At 47.8% G+C, this 12,112-nt stretch overlaps 1 protein-coding gene across 1 annotated transcript in view; it reads left to right on the top strand.

The window, feature by feature from the left end:
- The window catches only part of SLIT3 (slit guidance ligand 3), a 591,933-nt gene that overhangs the window by 483,506 nt on the left and 96,315 nt on the right, over nucleotides 1-12,112 (top strand). Inside the window, exon 12 of the mRNA XM_038535455.1 lies at nucleotides 2,466-2,537. Coding sequence (XP_038391383.1) covers nucleotides 2,466-2,537 — 72 coding nt within the window. The remainder of the gene's footprint in view (nucleotides 1-2,465; nucleotides 2,538-12,112) is intronic.

Consider the following 12,112-nt stretch of genomic DNA (forward strand, 5'->3'; position numbering starts at 1 on the left):
CAAGCAAGCTGTCGATGCTTTGCTTCTCTTGGTAACCTGTTTGCTTAATTTATGAGTGGCAGGCAACAAGATACACATTTTTCCCCACCTGGCCCCATCCCACTGGGAAGGGGCTGGGGACAGGGAAGTCTCTTGATTCAGCTGTTGCCTGCTGCTTGCAGAGTAAATTAGTTTCATTTATCGAATAGAACATCTGGCTGAGATATCAAAGACAGGATTGTATGTGAGATTAGTGTCTGCTTATTGTGCTGAAGATCACAGAGGAGCAGAGAGAGTGGCTGTGTGCTGCCAGGATCCTATCCCTGCCCCCACCCTCCCATTCCACTTATCTGGTTTCCCTCTGCTGGGACTTGGGAACAATCTGAGGACAGTGAGATTCTTCTGGTCCTGTAGGGGGTGAGAAAAGGAAAAGTCAAATCTGGGTTGCCAAACTGGCAACTGGCCTCCCACTAGCCAGTTCTGAAATATACCGGGGCCTTATGTGAGGTGCCCCCTCACCTCTAATCTGTGCATTCATCCATTCAGGTAGATGCCTGCTTGGTACCAAGGAGTATCACAGGCATGTAGAATGTGGCAGTGAACTGGATGGACAAGATCCTTGGTCTCCTGGAGCTTGGAATATAAATACACCCAACCCAAACTCGGCAGTGGCTGAGCTAAAGGGCAGGAAAGCCTTGCTGGTACTCATTTGTTTATTCTGTCAACAAAAAATACTGTGCTAGACCCTGTCAGTCCCGTGAGCAAGCCATGTAATGTCACCATACTCGTGGGACCTACATTCAAGGGAACTGAGAGGGAGAGGCAGAGAAAAATCTTAAAATAAATAAATCCATAAGTAACAGAACATGACATAATAAAAAGTGATGAAGAAATAAAAACAGGGTGACAGGTGGTGAAAAACATTAGAATATTCAGGAGAAGCTTCCCAGGGAAGAGATGTTTGCACTCTGACCTGAAAGGTGAGAAGAGGGCACTCAAGGAAAGATGTGAGAGCAAAGCCAGGTGGGTCTGCACCCAGATCACTCCAAGGTAGACCCACAGCCCTCTTCAGTTTACCAAAGAGTGATTTTGACCCATTAGGTTAGATCCATAAGGAGGTATGACGGGTCATGTGTGTGGATCCCCTGCCCCAAGTCCCTGGTCCCAACACCTCGCCAGCTACTGCTACACCAGAAGGTTTGACATTAGGCGAGACAAGCAGACAGTGACGCTACAACGTTTGGCACAGTGAGCAGTGGGACATTAATATGAATTACAAATGCGCGCCTAAGCCGTCATGCTGACTTTTATTTACTCATTAATTTGTTGAAACATTAATGAAACACACCCGCTGGCTGAGTGAGACACTCTTTTTTCCTGGTGGTGTCTGGAAAATAGGGGGTTTGGTTTATCGCTCCCATTTACTATTTCCTCACCCTAATATTTTGTCTCCTCAAAGATGTGTAACAGCCTGGATTTGCAGTCTGAGTGGGGTTTGTATATTGCATTCATTCAGTATACTTCAGCACCCAAGAGGGAATTGAAAGAGGGGAAAAAAAAGAAGCCCTCCGGAGCTCACTTCTCTACATATCAAGGAGGCTGGACCCAAGAGAAGTGGTCTGCGCCATGGATGAGAGCAGAGAGAGGCCAGCAGGTCTTCAGCACCTATGTGGAGGGCCAGCAGGACCCCCCAAGCACTGGGCTGGAGAGGCTGGCCATAGAAATCTTCCCCAAGCCCTTCCAGGTTCCCGAAGGCCAGCCCATGGATAGGAGACACAGAGTGAAGGACCCTGTTGGTCTGAAAGAGAAAGGGGTAAAAGAATTCAGAGTTTCTTAGTTCTTGGAGCTCAAAGAGGGGCTGGAGTGTAGGGGCCATTGCTTCCGTTAACAATTCCTTGCTCTCCAGCTTTTTCTGAGAGCCAGTCCCTGACTCAGCAGTCCCTGTGCCATCTGGATAGGACCCCAGATGCCCACAGCCCTGTCTGGATGGATGATTAAAGAACTCAGCTCAGGAATTCCTAGGATGCAATGGTATATTAAAGGGAAATGTTCTATAGGCGGGCTCAGTCTGATCAATACCCATTGAAGACAAGAAGACGCAGGGCCCGCAGCTTCCTACACGTCTTATTTATTGCCGAGGTGTGAGTCATATCAGCAGCTCAGGGAGACACTACAAAGGGACTGCTGCTCCCTGTTGTGGATTATTTATTGAACTGGGCTGCCCAGGAGTAAAACAGGATAGAGCCCATTTCTCCTTGCCTCCCAGATAGCCTGCCTCTCCAGCTCTTGGTGGCACTCACCTGCTGTCCCATTGGGAAGGAGAGGGGGTAAGGCCAGCCAGAGAAGGAGATGCTCTGAGAAACCCCACCTACCCACTCACTTACCCCCCCCCCCCAATGGAGTTGGCTGAGGCAACAGCCTCTACATGAGTGGGTTCCACTGGCTTTGCCTCTACAGCAACCATTCTCTCCTCTGCTTTTTTCCAGCGTGCTCTACGGGAACAAGATCACTGAGCTTGCCAAGGGACTGTTTGACGGGCTGGTGTCCTTACAGCTGCTGTGAGTAGGCACCTTTGTCACATTGTATGTCTCAGGGACTGTTTGCAGGCTCTTCCCTGCAAACTTCGAGCCATGCTTCTGTACAGTTCTTTTGACTGTACACACACTAAAAGGAAAAAAAATATCTGAGCTGTCCACCCCACACCTCTGTCACCTCTTTTTTGGTGGAAAAAAAGCCAGGGAGTTGGCAGAGGGAGGCCAAGGTCAATGTGAACAAATCCAAATGATACAGCTCAGGAGCCTGGCCTGGACATGAGTCACTAACCCATAGATCTAGGGGCTAGGAATTAAGCCTGAGTTGAATCCTACAAGGGGAAGCATCTTGCAGGAGTGTGCTAGGATTGTAGGGAACTGAAACATTGACACACCATATTCCAAGAAAGCTGAAACAGAGCTGCTGACAGACATGTAACCTTGGAGAAAGGTGGGGGTGGGGTGGTGAAATAATTATACAGAAGAGCATAATCAGTCACCAGTGTGACTCTATCTGCGTAAGATATGGCTGAGGGGGGAGTGTTTATTTAATTTGAAGGAAGATTTGTTGCCTCGAATTTTAAGCTCTGAGATTATTTATTTGCATTTATTTCATTCTGGTCATTTGAGCTTAAATGTTTGAAGAAGATAATTGAACTCTGATGTGGAGAGGCAAGGAAAGGAATTTTGCTTGTCCTGTATTTTAAGATTTTATGATGGGGGAGATTAGGTCTGTGGTTTGTGATTAGATAGGCATGGCATCTACGTGCATGTGCTGTGGTTGGAGGTATACGTGTGCCCATACACATCCTTGCCTGTTTAGTGACCATCACAATTCCTGTGAGTATGAGGAACTGATCTTGAGTATCCTAGGAGTGGTATAGAATACCAGGCTTCAGAGAGGTAAACAACTTGCCCTCAATCACACAGCAAAATAGGTGTGGAAACTGGCAAAGAGTTGACATGGTCCTGTGGCTCAGAAGGCTCTCTGCCCTTTGAGTAGAGGTGTGCATCTGAGTAAGATGAGTGAGTGAGTGAGTGTGTGTGTGTGTGTGTGTCTTTGTAAAACCATCTCCAAGTCACAGGCCACGAGGAAGGGGCCTCCCTACACCCCCATGTGCTGGCAAGCAAAGCTGCCATGGGAGTTTGTAGACCAGGTGTTCAACCTGGGTCTCGGGGTGGGTGGGAGGCCAGGAACAAGAATAGAGAGAGGAAGGTAGGCAACACCATCACAGGGTGGCACCCAAAGATTCCTCAAGGAAGAGGAAGTGAGACTCTTCCTCAGCCTTTCCCTTCTCACATCTTTATGTGCTACCCTTCCCATGTTCTGTAAGACTTGGGCCTGGACAAATCCTCCCAGGACAAAGCAGTCATGTAAATCCCTCCCAGTGGCTTTCCAGGCAGCACATCCATCTACAAGCAGTAGCCAGGTTTGTTTCAATGAAGCTGAAAGCAAGAGGAAGAAGATTCTGTGTCTTTTTGTCTGTATCTCCCTTCACCTCTGTCTCCAGATCTGTCTCATCTGGGAGTCTCTGCGTGGGCATATTCTTCTGTTCAAAGGTCCCAACCCTCAGATGAGCCTCTAAGGCTGTCTGTTACAGTGACATACCAGTGCTCTGTAGGGAGCTGGGTGTTTCACAGTGGTGTTCTTTGCTTATAGCAAAGAAACTGTAAGTTATAACCACCACCATAAGGCTAGCTAGTTTAGCTATTAATCCCTGGAAAGAAGCATAACAAAAGCATGGGCCTTGAGGTAGATTTGGGGGGTGTTGCATTCCACTGGGCTGAGCTGAATATCCCTTTACAAATCTGCGTGTCTGGTGTGGACAGGAATGTGCCCTCGCATTCATTAAGGAGAAACCTAGCTTGCATCACAGTGCCTACCACAGCGCCTGGCATGTTGCAAAGATCGATAAATGCATAGGTTTAGGGGGCCGGGCTTGCATGTTTTTTTTTTAAAAAGGAAATGTCTCCCAGCTTGGAGTTGACAGCAGTGATGATATTAATAGAACTCACAGGACTTTGCATGGGCTGGGAAGGCAATCCAGTTCAACCTCACCAAAATTTTGAGCAGATGGACTGGAGTAACTGGGAGTAAAGACAAACCATCCTCCCCCACACCCACGCAACCAAGAGTTGACACAACTTAGGCAGACTTGCTTTCCAGAAAGAAGCAGCAACTGCATCCCGTCATTGGGCTTTGACCTGCTGCTGAGCAGTTGGAAAGCATGTCCTGATTAGATCTAATTTAGCGTCCAGCCCGCTATAGATTGGATTTCTCCTTGTTAGATTGGAGACACTCTGATAAGAAGGCTCTGATTAGAATACCCTGGTAGTCTGAGTAATTTCCTCTCCTTTGACTCGAAGGCTTTTGGAGAGAGGTTTGTGTTTATTTTTCTCTCTCCGTTTCTCAAATTATTGGTGCATCACAAAGCCAAGCTGTCTCTGCCACATGAAGAGATCTTGGCTATTTCCTTTCTGGTGCTTGTCATGATGCCAGTAACGAAGTGGGTACAATGAGTTGTCCTACCTGCACCCCTTGCCCCATATCTCCACATTTTTCAGCCATCCCACCAAATCTGCCTAACCCCTGGATCATCCTCCTGGGTCATTTTCTTGATAGGTTTGTTCCAGCAAATGACGAAATAGAATATCTCAGGCTTCAGAGTTTCTCAGAGGCTACCACAAATGGGCCTTTGTGGAAAAGCTTCAACCATCCCGGGAGTGATCCCCTAAACCCAACACCCTGTCTTCTGGGTGTCAGCCTGGAAGGAGTCACCTCCTTTGCTTTAAGTTCCAGAATCTTAGAGGCCAAAGGAACTTTGGGATTCTAAGTACTGTCTTCTACCCCATTGGTGCAGAAACCCCTCTCATGCCCTCTCTGACAGATTCTGTTCTTACTGATGGTGTTTATAGTAAGTCATCATGTATACTTAGAAGGTGAGGAAGTTCTTTCTTATACTAGACCTCAGTAGTGGCTTCTGGGGAAACTCAGAAGAGGCTGTTCTCAAAGTCTTCAAATGTTTCAAAATAATTAGTATGTCTCCCTATAATTAAACCCAAATATGTTCAGTTCCTACAGATACTCCTGTGTAAATACACATTCACTGGTTACTAGAGCCCTTATTCATCTCTGGGGGAATGTGTGGTGGTCTGTCAGCTTCCCTCCTTATACCAGACTGCTGGGAAGCAAGTCCAGCACCCATTTGGACAAGAAGTATGTTTAGAGACTCCCTCCTAAACCACTGAGAACTGAAATATCCCACATGAAGACATCTCAGAATAGGATATGCCACTGCACACATGCTCCCAACTCCAGGGATGAGAACAGCAGGATGACCAGAGAAGTGACCTGTGCTCTTCTCCCAGAGGGCACCCATCCCCTCCCTCACCAGGAACTTAGGGTCAGTGATTAGGATGCTCTTGTCTCCCTCCATACCCCTGCCTACCCAGGCTCCTGGGTTCCTAGGACATCTGTGAGATCGGATCCTGGTGTGCAACCAGTCAAGTGCCCCCAGATCCCTCACCTTAGAGCTTAGAGGTCAACCTCTTCCAAAGCAAGGAAAGCCATCAGCAGGTCTTTAGAACCATTGTTTTCTTGTCTGATGGGCAGCTGAGCTGCAAGTTGTGCTGTTTCAGCTCTCCCAGGAAGTAAAGAGGAGCATTCATTTAGCGCTCACTGATTGTATGGCATACAGAGGAAAGTCACCCGAGGGGGGCGGGTGGTCATTTGAGGTAGAAGCTTTCGTGTAAATCCTGGCCGTGGTCATGTTAAGCCTGCTCGAGGAGGTCTTAAACCAAACCAGACTGTCTTGGGGCTGGAATAAGTTAAGACAACCCAGGCACCTGTTGTTTGATTTTCTTGGAAGGCAGACAAGGCCATTTGAGAGTCTTGGAGTTTGCCAAGCAACGTGCCAATTACAGGGCAGTAAGCAGAACTTCACTCCCGTAGCTCACTTTCCCTCACCAGCTGCTTCACAAGTAATACTACTACTGCTAATAGTAGCAGCTAACATTTACTGACTACTTAATATGCTCCAGAGCCTGTGCTAAAGCAGTTTTATATGTTTTATGCTTCTCTAATTTTTGCAACAATGCTAGGAGGAAGGTACTGTTGAGAGGCCCATTTTACAGATGAGGAGATTGAGGCATTGAAGGGTTAAGTAACACAGCCATTGCCACTCAGTGTGTAAGTGGCAGGGCACTGGCACCCAGGCAGTCTAATTCCGGAGTCCATGCCAGAGACTTCTGCTTCAGCCCCAGTCACAGGCAGATGTACAGAGCTAGTTTTGTGATCCGTGGAGCAAGAATTCCTCACCAGCCCATGGGGAGGAGAAGGTGCTACTAAAGAACTGTATCCAGTTCCTTTGGTCGACTGTATCAGTCATGGGCTGCCATCTCCCTGGGACTTCCTCTGGTTCCTCGCCATCCCACTAACCCCTGTGAGAGGGCCTGAAGGAGTTCCTTGTCACTAAAGACCAGGTCAAGGTGAGATGATGAGAACTCTCTCCCACAGTAGAAGCCAACTTGCTTTGTGATGCATTCTTGAGGGAGGACTTCTTCCTTTGCTCGTGTACCTGGGGTTTCCCAAGGAGAGCCTTTGGGGAGACTTAAAATCTGGGGTCATCCCATGCTTGGTCATCAAGTGAATGATTCACCCCTCTTAAAGGACCAGTTAGTAACCAGGAGGCAACAGAGAGGCGAATGATCACCCTAGTAGCTTCTGAGGGAAAGGAGCAACCCAGGTCATGCTAGGTGAGGCCTTTGAGCTTCTGACAGCAGGTGGTGGCTCACCTCTCTGGTCTCTCAAAGTCTCCACTTCCCTCCACTTGCAACCCTACTCCTAGAGTTCTCCTATGTCTGTGGACTCCAAGGAGGTCTTGTTTTTCAGACAGGCCACCTGATGCCATTGCTACCTTTGCAGTTTCCCTTGTATCAGGAATCACCATGACAACCCACAGCTGGTGACCAGCAGTATAGCCATTATTAGGAGAGAAGGGAAGAGTCCCCTTGTCCTTATTGGGACTGGGAGGCCTCGTCCTATGTCCTCTCCTGAGTGTTTAGCCTGACATGGCCCAGAGCAAGACTGGGCAGGGTTAGAGGTTCTTGACCTCATGACACTGGTACCACCAGTCTCCTCCCCATGCCTGGCTTCAGTAGGTTCCCAAAGGTCAAAGTAAATCCCTTATATCATACAGTAAAGATGAGAGTATAATATTTGTTCTAAGGCAAGAGAGTAGTTCTTAATTGCAATTAGTGGATAAAGGAATTCAGGATGATAGAAGGTGAATTCTAGAGAAATTAAAAAAAAAAAAGATGGAGGTTTGACTCTATACCCTGCAGTTTAATCAGAGATCCAAAATATATCTCCAAATTGGTGTCCTCACTAATAGTTTATACTCATTTTAATGGTGGTAAATACTTTCTGGGAGAGAACTCTTTCAAGGAGGAGCCATCGAAATGGTTATGCCGAGCAGTTGTTGGTACATTCTTCTCCTCCTCTGTATCTGCATCTGAGTGTTTACAAAGCAGAAACTGACTCCCCAGCCTTGTGTTAGGAAGAGGAGACTCCGCAAAGCACCTCCTGTGGTAGGAGCCTGGGCCATCTTCCTGTCTTATGGTCTTTCTTACCAGGGCTTTGCTTATTTCTAGGAAGGGGGTCACTGCACTCTTTCTTGGCACCAGTTTTCTGAAAAAAACTTGGTACCGTGGAGTTTGGCATTTCCCAACAAACACCACAGAAGCAAGAGGAGTAACGTAGCCGCTGTCTTCCACACACCCATGGGCAGGTGTGGAAAGTATAAATCCCACCCAGAATGTTAGCTCTGGGCCACTGAATCAACACGTGAACTGCTGGAGTTGCCAAGGTGATTTTAATGCAATTTATCATTAAACCTGACTCCAGATGTTTATGTCTTCCAAACCTTGCAGCAAAGGCCTGTGAGCTCCATGGAGCAGATGTAGCTAAAAGTGGGGTCTCAGTGGCCTTCTGCCCCATTGGCCTCTCTGGGGAAGCTGGGTATGGGGGGGTCCTGTTCCCCAATCAGGGTGGACCTCATCTGCCTCCCTGTGTTGAGAGCAGCTGGGACTTCCCTGGCCAGAGCAGGCCAGGTCCTCTAGCAGGAGGACTTGAGTCACGAGGGCCCTCCTTAGTACAGACTAAGGGGATTTCGCCACCCACCCCCGCAACCCCCTCCCTCCAGCTCCAGCTCTGTGGTTCTCAGTGGCTTGTTTCCTGCCTTGCCTTTTCCGAAGGCAACAGTTCTGGAAAGGATTATCTCTTAGCGGCACCGTTATGTTGGTTAGTCAGTGGGCTGAGTGCTAATACCTCTTGACATGGAACATATGTGGAAGCCAAACGTGCTCCGAGAAGAAGGAGTGGCAGAGTGCCTCGCAGGGCTAACACTTGGAAATAAATTTAGAAGGTGATGTACGTGCACTCCGCCTCCCGATGTGCCACTCTCCTTAATCTCCTCTGAAGGGAGCATGACTCTTTGTTTTGTCTTATTGTAGAATCATCACTAGGGTCATGGGAGTGGCTACAGAGAACATACTGCTGCCTCCTACCATGAACATTAGGCGATTCCCAAGGTCCTTAGTGGGTATCAGGGTTGCATAATAGATGGGAGCAAAGTCTTTGGGCTAAGATAGGAGCTTTGGGCTAAGATGGATCCACTTCTCAACCTACCACTTTGTAGCTGTGCAAGTTCCATCACTGGTACTTAAGGTTTCTATGTCCCAGTGGTGTCATCTGTCATATGGAGATGGCACTTATCCTATAGGGCTGTGGGGAGATTAATGAGTCAGTGTTTGTAAGGGGCTTGGTGGATACCTGGCCATACACACTTGTTACCAGGTGTGTCTCACATCCCTGATATTCATCTGGCCTGACCATCCCAGCCCCTCTCTTCTTTTGCTTGTAAGATCTTGAGGCTCTTTGGGAGGTGGGTCTGGGAGCAGGTGGCCCCAAAAGATGGTTAGATATGCTTTTGGGGAAATATTTATGAACACAATATGCCCCCAGCCCCTGGATCTAGCAGACCAAGCTGGGCTCTAGCTGGGATGTCAGAGTTTTGAGTTTGAATCCCGGGAAGCCTCTTGAATGAGGCAAGCTGGAGCATCTCATCTTGCATGAGGGATGCTGTTTTCTCTGCTTCATCTCTGTCCCCTGATCTTCCCAGGGTAGAGTGAGAATTCAGGGGAGCCATGCATACCAGCTCCCAAATCACCATTTGGTCAATGATCACTGAAGGTGGAAACCCTGCTTTGTACATGTATGAGCCCCTCAATGAAGAACCTGCCACTTTGTGCCAATGGCAGTTTGGGTGAACATCCCAAAGAGTGTCCCATCTCTGACAACTTGGTTGCCAGGTCCTTCCTAAGAGTTGGCAGGATTCCTGATACCTCTGCACCACCAAGAAGCAGGTAGTCTTCCAGATCCAACCGGACCTCCATCCACCTGGTGTATTCCATGCCCAGGTGCATTTCAAAGCTAGCAAAAATAGCCACTACCAGAGATGAGAAACACCCTCCACTGGGCATGGAAAAGAGCATGGAAAGCGTTGAAGTCTGAAGTCAGGCTGGTACTTCACTTCCTGCTGTATGATCTTGGTCAAATCCATCACCACTCTGACCCTCAGTCTCCTCACTGGCAAAATGAGGACAATCTTAGTGCTGCTCTGAGGGTAAAATAAAATATTCCATGAAAAGTGCTTTAGAAAATGCTCAGCATGGGGCTGCACAGAGCTGTGGTCTCGAGAGATGACGCTGCATTATTAGTGTTATTTTACACAGCAGCTACACTGCTGCTTCTCAAAGGGGAATGACATGGGACAGGACAGATGGAGCAGCCTTGAGGGAGAAAGAGGGAGAATCAATCCCTCCAGTGAAATACGGAGAATGCCTATCTTCAGGAATTCTTAGGGAAATGTTGAACCCCATCCCAAATAGCCATTTACTCTCTGTTTGCTCCATCACAGCATGTTTTTTTTTTTAATTCCCCTCCAACCCTTGTCCATCTACCAGGTAGCTCAGAGATCCTTTCGTGGAAGACAGATGGAGTTGAGTAGCTGCCAACCTTCCTCCCAAAGGAGAGAGGACAGAAGGACAGGCTGTTAGATCTTGCTGGTGCTAGGGATCAGTGAGACTGTCCACGGCATCTAAATCTGGATAAGCAGCTTAATTTTATCTCTCCCTGCACCTACGTGTCTTGCCTTAGGGAGCCAAGCATCCTGGGAGAGGATGAGTGACCAGGAGACTGTGCCCTTCTGCATTTCCCTTTGCTCCCTGCCTCACGCACTCTGTGCCTCAAGCTGTCTTTGCCTAGTAATTCCGCCAGCCTGGCTTGTTTTGATGCCTTCCATCTTTGCGATAACATCCCTTGCTAAGACATCTAGAAGCAGTAGGGAACAAGAAAGTATTTGGATCAGAAAAAGAAGCCTCTGTAGTTCCCGTGAGTGAGGAGGGTTGCCAGAGTGGCATGAAGTTCAGATACCTTTTCAAGGCAGGTCAGAGTCACCACTGCTCTCTCCCTGTGGGCTTCCTCTTGGTCCAATGTCCAGCATTCTTCAGAACTGCAACTGAGCTCATTAATCTGCACTAGGGTCTCAAAGATGAGATCCAGGCCAGATAGGCAAATAAACTGGTGAAAGACATCAATTGCAATAGGAAATAGTGAGGACTGTGGCAAAGCAGGAGCATAGGTCCTATCTAAAGGGGACAGCCGCTCCGTACCTGCCTCCAGTGAATGCACTGTTGCTAGAGTGTCTAAAAAATTTTTTCAAGAGGAAATAGAAATCTGGTGTCTGTGTGTGTATGTGTGGGTGTATGTGTAAGAAAGAAAGCGAGAGAGAGAGTTCTCAATTTTAAAACATCGGGAGGGTAAATAAACAAACTTGCATGTGGGATGTCATAATATGTTGCAAAGAAGATTCTATCCTCAGACCATCAGACCTCTGACTTGGTCTCCCTCTTGAATTGTTCAGTATTTCCTAGCAAATTGATGCCCTCAGAAGGCCCTGAATATCCAGATTTGGAACAAATCATTTACTTTGTACTTTATTTTTCTTTGTAAACAAGCAACCCAAACATGCCTTTGTGACAGATCCATTCCTGCCCCGTGGGTGCTTGCCCCTGCTGGGTCCCTCCAGCTTTTCTGCATGGTGTCCTCCTTGGAGAGTGACCTTGACTAAAATGTAATATACAAAGCACCGGAAATTCTTGGGGGGAATGCCTCCAAGGACATAGACAGATGGGCAGGGTGTATAAGGCATTCATAAAGAAGAAGACCTCCAGAGACCTCAATTCTTGTTAGTACTTCCAGCATGCTTCCTAGAAACCTGTGTGACCTTGACCAAGCCACCACACTCTCAGCCTCCATTTTCTCACCTAAACTTCGGAGGCTGGCTCTGCCCATTTGCTCAGGTTACCGTGAGAACGACGGGATGCTAGGCAAGCACTCTGGAAAACAAGAAAAATATTCTAGCAATGGGAGCTTTTCTCTAGGAGGACATCTGTGTGAACCCTTGGGACCCTGCCCATTATTAGCCAGATTAAAAAGGCCGTTCGTCTACTTGTCACTGCCACAGCTGCCTGCCCACACA

Source organism: Canis lupus, chromosome 4, assembly GCF_011100685.1.
Source record: "Canis lupus familiaris isolate Mischka breed German Shepherd chromosome 4, alternate assembly UU_Cfam_GSD_1.0, whole genome shotgun sequence".
NCBI lineage: Eukaryota > Metazoa > Chordata > Mammalia > Carnivora > Canidae > Canis > Canis lupus.